This window comes from Equus przewalskii, chromosome 7, assembly GCF_037783145.1.
Source record: "Equus przewalskii isolate Varuska chromosome 7, EquPr2, whole genome shotgun sequence".
In the NCBI taxonomy this organism is placed as follows: domain Eukaryota; kingdom Metazoa; phylum Chordata; class Mammalia; order Perissodactyla; family Equidae; genus Equus; species Equus przewalskii.
This window is the reverse complement of record NC_091837.1, coordinates 33,691,352-33,707,816: the sequence shown is the minus strand read 5'-3', so window position 1 is coordinate 33,707,816 and position 16,465 is coordinate 33,691,352. Positions and strand designations below refer to the sequence as shown.

Sequence of the window (16,465 nt, the reverse complement as noted above, 5' to 3'; positions counted from 1 at the left end):
AAATCCATAAAAGTGACATTGGCACAATCCACAGTTTTTACAGTGGCGCTAGTTATACATGTACGTGTGTGTGTAGCTCTACACAGTTTTACCACATGTGTGGCTTTGTGTTACCCACCACCACAATCAAGCTAATTATACCATTCCACCAGGCGCCCTCGAGCTGCCCCTCCACAGCCACACCGACTCCCTCCCTCTGCCTCCCTCATCTCTGCCAACCACTGAGCTGTTCTCCACCTAACTGTTATTTCACGGGTGTCACACAGAAATGAAATCATGCAGTATAAGTCCTCTTGAGATTGGCTTTGTACACTCAGCTTCATTTCCTGGTGGTTCATCCAGGTTTCTTGCATGTATCAAACTGCTTTCAAACTGCCTCCTTCTGAGTTTCTCTGATTCTCATTCTTCTTCCTCTCCCCTTTGGGGCCACTTGGGTGCAGGCAAGATGTGAGGGAAGGGAGTCTTCATTGCTCTTTTTCTTTTCTGCGGGCTCTCTCCTGCCAGCAGTTGAGGAGAGAGCCCAATTCTCCCGGTCTTCAGGCACAGCCTCTGTCTTTTGTGCACTAGGCCAGTTGTCCATGGCCGGTTGCAAGGAGCAGTCTGAGGTCTCAGGAGTGAGAGGAGCAGTGCCAGTGCGTGGGGACTGCTCCTGGAGAGTGGGCCAACACCCCTTGCAGATCAGGCTTCCCATCCCAGCTGTCATGAGCGTGCTGCCCCTTCACCTGCAGCCACCTTCCATATGCCCCAGAGAGTGGGATGAGAACTTGGGAGTGTCTGCCGTGCCACTCACAGGCCATGGGGAAGCAGGGCGGTGGTCTCTGGTTCTCTCTCTACCTAAGCGCGTGTTGCCACCATTTCTACTGCACTGTGTTCAACTCATGTTGTTGTGGGACTAAGATGCTAGAATCTTCTTGAGCTACTGCTTCCTGGAAGGCAAGGAACAAGTCTCTATGCTGTAGATTCCCCGAACTTATTTGCTTGTTTCTAGTATTTTTCTACTTACCCCGCACTAGGTTTTTGGTTCCTAGGATATCCTAGGATGGGCGTGGGGCCGATGGAAGGAAGTCCCATCTGACCTTTTGCCCTCTGCCTCTTCTCCCCTCTCACTTCATCCTCGTGTCAAAACAAAACTGCCTCTACGTCATATTGCTGCCTCTTTACACTGTGGCTTGGACCCAACTCTTTCCTCATCTGTACTTGAAAAGAATTTTGAAAAATTTTACATATTTTACATGACATCTCAAAAAATGTTACCAGAAGTATAATAGTTACAAAAAATGTAATTTCTGATGTATGTTTTACCTCTATTATTGGCTTATTATTTATTGTTTAAAACATTTTTAGTGGTTTCCCAGGGTTCATAATACACAACTTGAGTTTGTCACAGTCTATCTTGAAATAATTAATACTGAGTAGCTTCCCATATAGCATAAGAACCTTACAACAGTATACTTATGATTCTTCTCTCCCATCTTTTGCAGGTCAGGTTTTTCTGTGTTACCGCTCGCTGTGGTGGGGCTGGGTCAGAAGGGAGTTAGTAAATTTCCCTTCATGGGTGCCAGAGACTGCCATGAACCGACACCCTCAGTAAACTGCCAGCTCCTGCTGTCCTGAAAATGAGCACTGAGCTGAGGATGCAGTGCTAAGCTGGTGGCTCAGCCTGCTCCCATGCATGTGCTCATTTGCCCTTTCTGAAATTTGAGGAATAAGATGGCATCTGAATCCTTTAAGAGGCTGTTTTTCAGAACTATTATTTGTTTTTCATAGTGAGCCCTCCTTTTTAGCAGAATCTTAGATTTTATCCACTACAAGAGCATTATATAAATGGACTGTGTTCCTTAAATATGGAAAAATTCCCCAGATATTCGCTTGTGTCTGTTGTTTGTTTAGATCTTGTTTCATGTTAACAATGGCGCTGGAAGGGTAACAGCCACATACGAGCCCAAAGCTACCAGTGCTGTCTGCGATGGGAAATGGCACACACTTCAAGCTAACAAAAGCAAACACCGCGTGGTTCTGATCGTTGATGGGAACGCAGTTCGTGCTGAAAGTCCACACCCGCAGTCTACCTCGGCAGACACCAACAATCCCATTTATGTGGGTGGCTATCCTGGTAAGTGTGGACGTCTGGTCTGCTCGTTCGCTTTCAAGGGGCATTGGCACTGGGAGAAGCCTCAGTTCAAGTGACTATAGAATAGAGATTAAGAAAAATACATGGTTTGGGTGACAAATCCTTTACCATTTTAGAAAAGCTATTTCAAATACCTAGGAAGTCTTGGAAAAATTAAAATAATCTACACACATAAATGGATCATTAGGTAAGACTCTGAGAACACAGCGTGTGACGTAAACTAAGCTGGATGCCTTGACTGAGGCAAATCGTCCTAGACGACTCCCAGAGCAGGGAGTCATTTTGGGTGGGTCATCATTTTAGAGGACAAACATTGTCTTACCCTCTCACACTGATTTTGGATTAAGTTATGCATTCCAGATGTTCAAGTAATTGTTACAAATGATACTAAAATAAACATCTCTTTTATGTTTTTTTAAGTCACAACTCGGCCTTAAAATTATTACATATTAGAAGTTTTCATTGACATGCTATCACTGAAGCCACGTAAGTGGAAGAATACTATCCTAGTTTTGATACAGAAGCCACTTGAGATTATTTTTGCTCCTATCGTGCTATCCATGTGCTATCATTTAACAAAATTAAGCAACACTTACCTTTTGTTCTTTCCTGAACAGCTGATGTGAGACAAAACTGCCTGAGCAGCCAGACCTCCTTCCGGGGCTGTCTGAGAAAGCTCGCGCTCCTTCAGGGCCCGCAAGTGCAGTCCTGCGACTTCAGCAGAGCTTTCCACCTTCAAGGCGTTTTCCCTCATTCCTGTCCTGGGGCTGAGCCCTGAACTCCAGGGAGGCTCCTCAGCTGGCAGTCATTGCTTATATTTTGAGGAGAATTATTTTTGTGATTAAAATCTCTTCAGTTCAGATTTCATTTCCAACTCAGGTTAAGTGTTTCCTGAGAGAAACTTTGTGTTTATGTTAAACTAAAGCGACATGTACAACAGATACCTCTATTAAATAGTTTAAAATGTAAATTGGATTCATTGGCTCTCTTCTTTGAAGTTGTTTTAATGAATCTTTGTAAACATTGAATATTCTGTTGATTACTTGATAGTATTTTATGTTTTGCATTTTGAGCTTTTAGAAAACAAAATATCACTACAAACTATAATAGATTAGAGTATGAATACTTTCATTTCTTTACCCAAATTTTAAGCTCCAATTTCCACAACAGACAAGCAATGCTGTGGGTTATGTTCCAGCAGAAGGCACCAGCTGTTTGCCACATAAGCCTTCCTCTGGGCTCCAGCAAGTCACAGGGGCAAAGGGACACAGGAAGCGGACAGAACCTCCTTCAGATGCATCCTTGTTCCATCAGTGATATCGAACCTGAGGTGAGTTCGCTCACCCGTTGCTCAGCAAGCCCATCTCTGACACCAGGTGTAGTGGAAGAAAGTAGGACTTTATTATTATACAGCACTGAGCAAGGAGAAAGGGCAGCTAAGGCTGAAATCCCAAACTCCCAGAAAAGCCAATAGGAAGGGTTTTTATTGGGGGTTTTAGGTAGGGGAGGGGGAACCCGTGACCTTGCTGGTCAGAGCTTTCCCACCAGCTTGCATCTCCTTGCAGGCAGGAGATAATGAATCCAGGTGCTTGTCCTTGGCTGTTTGTCTCCATGGAGGACAGTGAATTCTGGAACTGGAGCCAGGGAGTAAGCAGGGAAAGAGTGTTTTGGTTTTAACCCCATATATGCTGGGTTTAACATAGGGAAACTGATATCAGGGCTGGTATCATCAAGGACCTAACAGAGCATTTGCAGGATAAAAAAAAATTGGCATCACAACTAGTTAGCTCTTCTTTTATTGTCAATTTTATTTTCACCCCTTGGGATGAGGCAGTTTTCCATGATCATCTATTTTTTCTGGGAAAATGTGTGTAATTTTGAAAGAAGGACAATTTAAAAGCCACATACGTATATTCTTTTAATGAACTAAACAATTTTAAACCCAGATTTCAGAAGTCTTACTTGGTTCCCTCTGACTGTATTTGAGTTCTGCTCCGGCGCCTTGGCTGGGATCAAGATGGCTGCTATCCCTTGTGCTTCAGAAGAAAGGTTCACTTTTCAAAGGCTCGCCTGGAGAGAAACCTCTGCCTCTTAGCAAGGACCTACTTCTCAATATGGAAAGTGACAGACTTAATCTCTACTTCTGTGAGAGGTTCTCCTCTCATGAACAAGGCAGGCAGTGGCCGTCCTGGTCCCCGGCCCTCTTCTGTGCCGTGCTGTTTCTGAACCCTGGTGGCACTCTGCACCTCCCGGCCAAAGCCTCTGACGTTTGTAAACATCCGCGTGAAGACACCAGAGAAGGCAGCAGCCAACTGGGCGGTGCTGCCTGTTGTTCTTCAGCGCCTGGCAGTCTAGGGAACGCAGACTGCCGCAGTCTCCAGGCAGCTCCCTCGGGCCACTGGGCGAGGACTGGCCTTTGCCGTCTCCGCAGGGACTGCGCGGGGCCCTCCCCGTGCGCGGGGCTCTCCAGGGCGCGGGCCCTCGCCGTGCGCGGGGCTCTCCAGGGCGCGGGGCCCTCCCCGTGCGCGGGGCTCTCCAGGGCGCCGGGCTCCTCTGTGCTCTCCAACGGAGACCGCTACAAGCGGGCGGGACGGCTCGGCATGCCTGAGCGCCTCCGCCACGCTGGGTGAGGGGCTGACCCTAACCAGAACGGCGAGCAGATTGTAGATCTGCAGTGAACTTCACTCCCTTCCCTCCCTCACCCCCTGCCGCCCCCCTCCCCCTTATTAATAGAGCTGAAACAGAGTGTGGGTCTTTCGTGGTTATAACTATTTACAAGGCCTCTCTTAAAAGATCCCCTCAAGGGAAAACCCGTGTCTCTCCCCTTTGGCCTCTCACTGAGCACGGAGCAGAGCGACCTGGGTCTAGCTGTCTCCCCTTGACGGGAAGGAACCTGGGCGCTGCTCAGACAGCCGGCTCTGACTCTCCCCGCAGGGCCTCGTGCTGGTTCCCTAACCTCTCAGCAAGGCAGGATTTAGGACTTTAGAGTTAGGTTGCCCGGTGAAATAGAGGACACAGTTAAATTTGAACTTCCGATAAATAACAAACACACTGTTAGTATAAATATATCTTAACTGTTGGATGACAGCTTATATTTTTTATTTGCTAAATCTAACAACCTCACTTTATAGGCCATGAGATACACAGGTTTGGGAAGGTTTAAAGAGGTGGCTGTAACTAGGCTTTGCAAAATGCACACTAGCAGCATTTGTGGGCAGCAGCCCAATTTACAAAGTGCTTTCATATGCACAGTGGTGTCTGGCTCTGGAGAAGGGGATGTGGAGCATGACACATGGGTCTAAGCTGCCCAGCTTAAAGAAAGGGAACTGCTGGTTGTAATGGGAAGGGGGGTGGGCAGGCGGAGAGAGAACAGAGCAGGTAGGGTGTGGATGGGGCCTGACCACGAAGAGCCCAAAAGTCAAGCGGGTAGGAAGGAGCCTGGACACTATGTCTTGTGAAGCATCAGGGTTTTCCACCAGGGGAGTGTTGTGACAAAATGGCGCGTTTGAAATCATAAACTGGCTGGAGAGTGCAGCCTGAGTCAGCCGGCTGAGCTGCTGCTCCAGCAGCATGTTAGCTTTAGGCAGTGAAAGATTATGAGGCTCAGCAGGGAGCAGGGATCAATGAGAATGGTGGTTCCATGGGCAGGAGATAAATTGAGAAAAATTATGAGCTGAGTTTTGAATGGATTGAATTTGAGGGGATGGTGACAACGTGTGAAGGGAGATGTCCTAGCTGGCTGGATGGAGAGGAATGAGGAGCAAAACAGCTGGCTGATGGGCAGAGGGCTTAGGCACCACTGCCTCCAACGTGTGCCTAGATCACCACTGATCCTGGGTGAGGAAACATCAGGGTGGACCTTAGAACTACAACGAAGGCAAACCGGCTCAGAAACTCTCGCTGGGCATTAGTGTTTACGTACATTTTCTAAGCAGTGCTGGGTTTGATGGGGTTCTTCCATAAAGCAGCTGTTTAGAGACTCGACAGTCTCAGTCTTGTGGATTCTGCAAATGGTTTCTCACTACGTTTTATTTTCTAAAGGTAATAATTTGTCTGAAAGATGGAGGAATGAGTTATGCAGAAGTAAGGAAGCCTTGCTAGATTTCCTACAATGCTGTGCTGCTTGGTGCGGGGACACGCCGTTCTTCGCCAGCAGCAGAAACTCTTTAATGGCTGATTGCATGTGTTAACATCTCGTGATAGCCCGTGCATTTTCTCCTCAGCCATAATAAACTCTCTCCCAACACTGTTGTCCGTTTTTCTCCCTTGCTTGCAACTATGACTGGAGACAATTCTGCACCCCCTAGGACTCTTCTCACAACTACAATCTTTGTTATTTATCCATCAGTCTCAGAATCACTTGTTCCTAAAGAAACAGTCTCCAGCGCAGTTCCAAATGTCTAAAGAGAGCACAGCCTGAGTAGAAAGCCTCAGGTCATATTCTTCACTTGGACTGCGTTGAAAAGCAGACTGAATGTGGGCACATCTCCTAGCATCTTGTGATAACTCTTTTTTCTTAGGTGTATTTTGAAGTCTTGATATTCCTCTATCAAAATTATATCAAATTATATTTCATATAATTTTCACAAATCCAATGATATCACATAAATGTCAAGTCTGTGTGGTTCACGTCTCTATTCTCTGTGTGCAGTTGCATTTCTATCTCCCAATGTCTTTGATGTCTTTCTGGACAGCCCTGTGCAGCACTGACTGTGCCAGCGAGGGACCTGTCATTGTTCTTTCGGCTCTGAGTTACGCTCAGCTTTCCCCTCAGATTGTATGTGTTCCTAAATGATCCTCTAGTTGTTTCAAAGGTACTGGAAAGTCTATATTGTGCTGGATATTTCATGGACATTTCTCCCAGAGCTAATATAATTAGGACCTGTGGGAGATTATTAGTAAATAATTGTTGAATATTAGTTAATTTTTTTCTAAAAATACCTCAGTAGGGTAGTTCTTCCTAGAAATCTCAAAAGTTCTTTGTAAATGTAATTCCTCTGAATCATATAATAAGCATAAAATAAATGGCAGAACAAACTGTTTTGCAAGATATTCCCAAAAGAAGTTCTATAGGCTTAACGGTATTCAGATGTATTCAAATTTTCAGCTTAGTATATTCTGAAATGTCAAAACCATCAGGGCTTTTTCAAAGGTTTACAAAGACACAGCTGTTTCTTTCAAACTCCTTCCGTGTCCAGCAATTGGACCCACAGCAGTTGTCTGAAGCAAGGACCCAAGTGAGAACATAATGGAAATCATTTTTTTCTCTCTGAGCAACACAATTTGGAAATGATATTTTCTTCTCACAGTACATGTTGTGCATAACACTTTTATAAAGTATTAAAATACAAACTCCACTTTGAATATTGAAGAGCTGTGGTCTCTGTTTACATAATTCGAGTAATTTCGTAGCTATGAAAGAGTCAAGTTTATGGCAGTTTATTTTAGCCAGAATCATTATAAGCATTTCATCAATAATTTAATTTTTAGCATGTGTTCAAAATCCAAATGTGATTATCTGTTATGAATAAAAAACTGTAAACACTTTGATAAAAATTGAAGAAAGCTGAGTTGTGTCCCTATTAGAGAATCGGAACAGAAAAATCAGGGAAAGAACATCAATGGAGGGAGCAGGTGGGAGCTTGCAAACCAGAGGTTTCAACTGGGGCTTTGCAACCAGACTAGAAAGGTAAGCGGAATTTAGGTGTGGCTAGGAAGTTAGTGAGTCTGATGAATACTATGTGATTTCAATGAAATTCTGTACCCTCGAAGTTTGGTTAAGTTGAACATGGAATATAAGAAGAAGTGTGAGTGAGAAGGACAAAAGAAAAAGTAGGAAATGATCTGGGAGGCTACAGTTATTGAATCTGGCTGGAGAAAAAGGTTCAAATGGGGAAGCCTCTATGGAAAGCTTTGATCTTCTAGGTAAGATCAAAAGTGAACTAAAGAAAACACTTCTTAGTAGGCTAACCTCCAAGGGAACACTCTCTCCTCTTTTCTCGGTGTTATATTGGAATTGAGTAAATTGGGGGGAAAAAAGGAGGAGAGGAATTGTAAACCAATAAAGTGACTAGGCAAATCAATGAATTATTGCTGACCCTTACAGCAGTCCCCACAGTGGGAAGGTATGCAAGTGTGTGTTTTTTAATTGATATAACAACAGAAAATGGGATAGAACTTATTGTCTGAACATCCCCTAGTTGATTTCTTACCAAAACAGAAAACATAAACAATTCTCCCTGGCTTACAACAGGACCCAGAGTCTAGACTACATAACATTCACAATGCCCAGGATTTAATTCAAAATCTCTCAACATACACACAACCAGGAAAAGAGGACTAATTCTCGAGGAAAAAAACATTCAATAAATGCCAATCTCAACATGGAATTATCAAAGACCTTAAAGCAACTATTATATCCATGCTTCGTAAGGTCCAGGGAAAACACATTTTATATGAATGAAGTGATACAAATTCTCAACAGAGAAATGGAAAATAGAAAAAGGAACCAATTGAAAATTATTGAACTGAAAAATACAGTATCTGAGGCCAAAAAACAAAAAATCACTGGATGGACTCAATGTCAGAATGAAGATGATAAAGGAAAGGATCAGTGATAGAACAATAGAAATTACCCAGCCTACCAACAGAGAGAGAAAGATCAGAAAAATAAGCCCCGAGTGTCAGTTACCTGTACAGAACACACAAAGATCTAACATAGCTTTATTAGAGTCTCAGAGGCGGAAGAGAAGGAGATTAGAAGAGAAAAAGTATTTTCAGCAAGAATGCCAAAAAAAACTCCCCAAATTTAGTGAAAGACATAAATTTACAGATTCAAGACACTTAGCAAACTCCATACAGAATAAACTCAAAAACAATGCCTCAACACATAATAAGGCATACCCTGTTTTATTGTGCTTCACGGATTCTGTATTTCTTGGAAATGGAAGGTTTGTGGCAACCCTGCATTGAGCGAGTCTGTCGGCGCCATTTCTCCAATAGCGTTTGCTCACTTCTCATCTCTGTGTCACATTTTGGTAATTCTCGCAATATTTCTAACTTTTTCATTATTATTATATTTATTATGGCGATTGGTGATCGGTAATGTTTGGTGTTACTATTGCAATTGTTTTGGGGCACCATGAACCACACCCATATAAGACAGCAAACTTAATTGGTAAATGTGTGTTTTCTGATCGCTCCCTCTCCTTGAGCCTCCTTATTCGCTGAGACACAACAATACTGAAATTGGGTCAATTAATAACTCTGCAATGGCCCCTAAGTGTTCAAGTGAAAGGAAGAATCTCACTTTAGATCAAAAGCTAGAAATGATCCAGCTTATGAGGAAGACATGTTGAAAGCTGAGACAGGCCAAAAGCTAGGCCTCTTGCACCAGGTCAGCCAAGTTGTGAATGCAAAGGAAAAGTTCTCGAAGGAAATTAAAAGTGCTACTCCCGTGAACACAGGAATGCTAAGAAAATGAAACAGCCTATTGCTGATGTGGAGAAAGTTATAGCAGTCTGGATAGACGATCAAACCAGCCACAACTCTCTTCAATTCCATGAAGGCTGAGAGAGGTGAGGAAGCTGCAGAAGAAAATGTGAAGCTAGCAGAGGTCAGTTCATGAGGTTTAAGGAGAGAAGCCATCTCCATAACAGAAAAGTGCAAAGTGAAGCAGCATGTGCTGATGTAGAAGCTGCAGCAATTATCCAGAAGATCCAGCTAAGATCATTAATGAAGGTGCTACACTAACAACAGACTTTCGTGTAGCTTATATTGGAAGAAGATGCCATCTAGGACCTTCATAGCTAGAGAGGAGAAGTCAACAGCTGGCTTCAAAGGACAGGCAGGCTCTCCTGTTAGGGGCTAATGCAGCTGGTGACTAAGTTGAAGTCAGTGCTCATTCACCATTCTGAAAATCCTAGGGTCCTTAAGAATGATGCTAAATCTACTATGCCTGTGCTCTATAAATGCAACAACAAAGCCCAGATGACAGCACATCTGTTTACAGCCTGACTTACTGAACATGTTAAGCCCACTGTTGAGACCTACTACTCAGAAGAAAAGATTTCTTTCAAAATCTTACTGCTCACTGACAATGCACCTGGTCACCCAAGAGCTCTGATGTAAATTACTGTTGATTTCCTGCCTGCTAACACAATATCCATTCTGCAGCCCACGGATCAAGGAGTCATTTCAAGTCTTATTCTTTAAGAAATACATTTCATAGGGGCCGGCCTGGTGGTGCAGCAGTTAAGTTTGCACATTCTGCTTCACCAGCCTGGGGTTTGCAGGTTTGGATCCTGGGTAGGCACCTATGCACTGCTTGGCAAGCCATGCTGTGGTCGGCATCCCACATATAAAGTAGAGGAAGATGGGCATGGATGTTAGCTCAGGGCCAGTCTTCCTCAGCAAAAAGAGGACTGGCAGCAGGTTAGCTCAGGGCTAATCTTCCTCAAAAAAAAAAAAAAAGAAACAAAGAAATACATTTCATCAGGCTATAGCTGCCATAGGTAGTGATTTCTCTGATGGACCTGAGCAAAGTAAATTGAAAACTTTCTGGAGAGAATTCACAATTCTAGATGCCATTAAGAACATTCCTGATTCATGGGAAGAGGTCAAAATATCAACATTAACAGGAACTTGGAAGAAGCTGATTCCAACCCTCATGGATGGCTTTGAGGGGTTCAAGACATTGTTGGAGGAAGTGCAGATGTGGTGGAAACAGCAAGGGAACTAGAAGTAGAAGTGGAGCCTGAAGATGGGACTGAATTTCCGTCATTTCACAATAAAACTTTAACAGATGAGGAGTTGCTTCTATGGATGAGCAAAGAAAGTGGTTTCTTGAGATGGAATCTACTCCTGGTGAAGATGCTGTGAAGACTGTTGAAATGACAACAAAGGCTTTAGAATATGACATAAACTTAGTTGATAAAGCAGTGGCAGGGTTTGAGAGGACTGACTCCAGTTTTGAAAGAAGTTCTGCTGTGGGTGAAATGCTATCAGACAGCCTCGCACGCTACAGAGAAACCATTCTTGAAAGAAAGACTCAATCAATGCAGCAAACTTCACTGTTGTCTTATTTTGAGAAGTTGCCACAGACACCCCAACCTCCAGCAACCACCACCCTGATCAGTCAGCAGCCATCAGCACTGGGGCAAGACCCTCCACCAGCAAAAAGATTACAACTCACTGAAGGCTCAGATGACAGTTAGCATGTTTTAGCAATAAAATGTTTTTTAATTAAGGCATGTAATTGGTTTTTTTTTACACATAAGGCTATTTCACAGTTAAGAGACTACAGTATAGTGTAAACAAAACTTTAATATGCACTGGGAAACAAAAAATTCATGTGACTCACTTTATCATGATATTCACTTTATTGTGAATGGTCTACAACCAAATCTGCAATATCTCTGAGGTATGCCTGTAATCAAACCTTTCAAATCAAAGAGAACTAAGGAATTCTTGAAAGCAGCTGGAGAAAAACAGCACACATTACAATGATTCAGATATCCGTGAATTTCTCAGGAGAAACCATGAAGACCAGAAGACAGTAGAACCACATCTTTAAAGTACTAAAAGAAAAGAGCTCATCAACCCAGAATTCTGCATCCAGTGAAAATATCTATGAGGAATAAAAGTGAAATGAAGATATTCTCAGACAAAAGAAAACAAAGATAACTCATGAAAAGCAGTCCCACTCTTGTATCCAGAACATATAAAGAACTCTTATAACTCCATAATAATACAAACAACCCAATTAAAAATGAGGAAAAGATTAGAACAGATATTTCACAAAAGAACAAATATGAATGGCCAACACATGGAAGAAAAGTTGCTCAACATCGTTAGTCATTAGGGAAATGCACATTAACACCACGAGATCCAACTCCATACCCTCTAGAATGGCTAAAATGTCGGCAAGGTTGTCAAGCAACTGGAAATCGTGTACGTTACTCGTGGGAATGTAAAATGGTACAATCACTTTGGAAAACAGTTTGGTAATTTCTTTAAAAAGTTAAGTATACACTTACTATACATCCCAGCTATTCTATTCTTGGTATTTATCAAAGAGAAATAAAAACACATATCTACACAAAGACTTGTAGATAAACGTTCTTAGGAACTTTATTTGTAGTAGCCAAAGACTGGAGACATCCCAGCTGTCCATCGATAGAAGGAAAGATAAACTGTAGTTTATTCATATAATGAAACACTATAGAGAAATAACAAGGAATAAGCTATTGATACATCAACAACATGGATGAATCTCAGAAATATTATGCTTAATGCAAAAAGCCTTATACAAAAATATATGCTGTATGATTTCATTTGTATAAAATTCTAGACAATGCCTGGGGTCAGGGTGGAGAGAGGACTAGATTATAAATGGGCATAAGGAAGCTTTCTGTGGTGATTGAGCTGCTAACTATCTTGTTTGTGGTGATGACTTCATAGGTGTATATGTATATTAAAACCAATCATTTTCAATATCTGCTGTGTAATTGTACTTATTTTTAATATACCTCAATAAAGTTGTAAAAAAAATCAATTAAAAAATGTGACTTCTTGGGGCCAGCCCAGTGGCACAGCGGTTAAGTTAGCACGTTCTGCTTTGGTGGCCCGGGGTTCACCGGTTTGGATCCTGGGTGCAGACCTATGTACCATTTGTCAAGCCATGCTATGGCTGCATCCCACATAAAATGGAGGAAGATGGGCATGAATGTCAGCTCATGGCCAGTCTTCCTCAGCAAAAAGAGGAGCATTGGCGGCAGATGTTAGCTCAGGGCTAATCTTCCTCAAAAAAAAAAAGAGACTTTTTCAAATCCTCTGTTAATTCCCATAGCTATAAATAGCAGGCCCAATTTAAATTCCCCTTGGGCATTTGAACTTTATCCCTCCAATCATGCTGATACCACTGTGCAGAGCAGAGTGCAAACACTCTTTCAGGGAGAGCCTGTCCCTGCGCTCACGCGTCATGGGGACCGGGGACCTGGAAGCTTCTCAGCTCTCCAGTAAGTGAAACATTCTGTGATTGGTGCTGCCAAGGTGATTGAAATTTCTGCTTGTCAGTATTAATTACAAATTGCCATGTGCTTCAGATTTTCCAATTAATTTACTGTGTATGAAGTGATGAGAAGTGAATTTTTAATTGATTGAGGTCCTGGTGAGATGTCAGGGTAGTCATTTTACACCTGTACAAACAGCAGGTAAGGACAGATAGAAGGCTTGCGTGATTGGACTCAAAACACTCTGGAAGGATAGAACTAAAAGAAGACATCAACAACAATACAATAATAGTAGGGGACCTCAACACACCATTAACACCAATGGACAGAACATCCAGACAGAAAATCAACAAGGAAATAATAGAATTAAATGAAAAATTAGACCAGATGGACTTAATAGATATATATAGAACACTTCATCCAAAAACAGCAGGTTACACATTCTTCTCAAGTGCACATGGAACATTCTCAAGGATTGACCATATTTTGGGAACCAAAGCAAACATCAATAAATACAAGAGAGTTGAAATAATATCAAGCATCTTTTCTGATCATAATGCTATTAAACTAGAAATCAACTACAAGAAAAAAGCAGAGAAAGGTGCAAAAATGTGGAGACTAAACAACACGCTTCTCAACAAACAATGGATCATTGAAGAAATTAAAGAAGAAATCAAATTTTATCTGGAGACTAATGAAAATGAGAACACGACATACCAAAACATTTGGGATGCAGCAAAAGCAGTCCTAAGAGGGAAATTCATCGCAATACAGGCCCACCTCACTAAACAAGAAAAAGCTCACATAAGCAACCTCAAACGACACCTAACAGAACTAGAAAAAGAAGCACAAACAAAGCCCAGAGTCAGTAGAAGGAGGGAAATAATAAAAATAAGAGCAGAAATAAACGATATTGAAACAAAAAAGACAATAGAAAGGATCAATGAAACAAAGAGTTGGTTCTTCGAAAGAATTAACAAAATTGACAAACCCCTAGCCAGACTCAACAAGAAAAGAAGAGAGAAACCGCAAATTAATAAAATTAGGAATGACAGAGGAGAAATCACAACAGATACCAATGAAATACAAGAGATCATAAGAGAATACTATGAAAAACTATATGCCAACAAATTGAACAACCTGGAAGAAATGGACAAATTCCTAGACTCCTACAATCTCCCCAAACTGAATCAGGAAGAAATGGAGAATCTGAATAGGCCAATCACAAGTAAGGAAATAGAAACGGTAATCAAAAACCTCCCCAAAAATAAGAGTCCATGACCAGACGGCTTCTCTGGAGAATTCTACCAAACATTCAAAGAAGGCATAATACCTATTCTCCTCAAACTGTTCCAGAAAATTGAGAAAGATGGAGAACTCCCTAACACATTCTATGAAGCCAACGTCACCCTGATCCCCAAACCTGACAAGGGCAACACAAAGAAGGAGAACTACAGGCCGATATCACTGATGAACATAGATGCAAAAATCCTCAACAAAATTTTGGCAAACCGATTACAGCAATACATCAAAAAGATTATACACCATGATCAAGTGGGATTTATACCAGGGACACAGGGATGGTTCAACATCCGCAAGTCAATCAACGTGATACACTACATCAACAAAATGAAAAACAAAAACCACATGATCATCTCAATAGATGCAGAGAAAGCATTCGACAAGATCCAACACCCATTTATGATAAAAACCCTCAGTAAAATGGGTATAGAAGGAAAGTACCTCAACATAATAAAGGCCATATATGATAGACCCACAGCCAACATCATACTCAATGGACAAAAACTGAAAGCCATCCCTCTGAGGACAGGAACAAGACAAGGGTGCCCACTTTCACCACTCCTATTCAACATAGTACTGGAGGTGCTGGCCAGAGCAATTCGGCAGGAAAAAGAAATAAAAGGAATCCAAATAGGTAACGAAGAAGTAAAACTCTCGTTGTTTGCAGACGACATGATCTTATACATAGAAAACCCCAAAGAATCCACAGAAAAACTATTAGAAATAATCAACAACTACAGCAAAGTAGCAGGGTATAAAATTAACGTGCATAAATCAGTAGCATTTCTATACACTAACAATAAACTAACAGAAAAAGAACTCAAGAACTCAATCCCATTCACAATCACAACGAAAAGAATAAAATACCTTGGGATAAACTTAACCAAGGAAGTGAAGGATCTATACAATGAAAACTACAAGACTTTCTTGAAAGAAATTGACGATGACATAAAGAGATGGAAAGACATTCCTTGCACATGGATTGGAAGAATAAACATAGTTAAAATGTCCATACTACCTAAAGCAATCTACAGATTCAATGCTATCCCAATCAGAATCCCAAGAACATTCTTCACAGATATTGAACAAACAATCCTAAAATTCATATGGGGCAACAAAAGACCGCGAATTGCTAAAGCAATCCTGAGCAAGAAAAACAAAGCCGGCGGAATCACAATCCCAGATTTCAAAACATACTACAAAGCTACAGTGATCAAAACAGCATGGTACTGGTACAAAAACAGGTCCACAGATCAATGGAACAGAATTGAAAGCCCAGAGATAAAACCACACATCTATGGACAGCTAATCTTCGACAAAGGAGCAGAGGGCCTACAATGGAGAAAAGAAAGTCTCTTCAACAAATGGTGCTGGGAAAACTGGACAGCCACATGCAAAAGATTGAAAATTGACCAGTCTTTTTCACCACACACCAAAATAAACTCAAAATGGATCAAAGACCTAAAGATTAGGCCTGAGACAATAAGTCTTTTGGAAGAGAATATAGGCAGTACACTCTTTGACATCAGTTTCAAAAGAATCTTTTCGGACACTATAACTCCTCAGTTGAGGGAAACAATAGAAAGAATAAACAAATGGGACTTCATCAGACTAAAGAGCTTCTTCAAGGCAAGGGAAAATAGGATTGAAACAAAAAAACAGCTCACTAATTGGGAAAAAATATTCACAAGCCACTTATCCGACAAAGGGTTAATCTCCATAATATACAAAGAACTCACACGGCTTAACAGCAAAAAAACAAACAACCCGATCAAAAAGTGGGCAGAGGACATGAACAGACATTTCTCAAAAGAAGATATGAATATGGCCAATAGACACATGAAAAGATGTTCATCATCGCTAATCATCAGGGAAATGCAAATCAAAACTACACTAAGATATCACCTTACACCCGTTAGATTGGCAAAAACATCCAAAACCAAGAGTGACAAATGTTGGAGAGGTTGTGGAGAAAAAGGAACCCTCATACACTGTTGGTGGGAATGCAAACTGGTACAAC

The 16,465-nt window shown here is 41.7% G+C and overlaps 1 protein-coding gene across 4 annotated transcripts in view; it reads left to right on the top strand.

The window, feature by feature from the left end:
- Positions 1-3,101, top strand: part of LAMA1 (laminin subunit alpha 1) — a 147,750-nt gene extending 144,649 nt beyond the window's left edge. For all 4 annotated transcript variants that reach the window (XM_070629466.1, XM_070629465.1, XM_070629468.1 and 1 more), the window contains 2 exons: positions 1,891-2,113; positions 2,749-3,101. In XM_070629466.1, coding sequence (XP_070485567.1) covers positions 1,891-2,113; positions 2,749-2,909 — 384 coding nt within the window. In that variant the 3' untranslated portion in view covers positions 2,910-3,101. The remainder of the gene's footprint in view (positions 1-1,890; positions 2,114-2,748) is intronic.
- Positions 3,102-16,465: the final 13,364 nt, after the last annotated feature.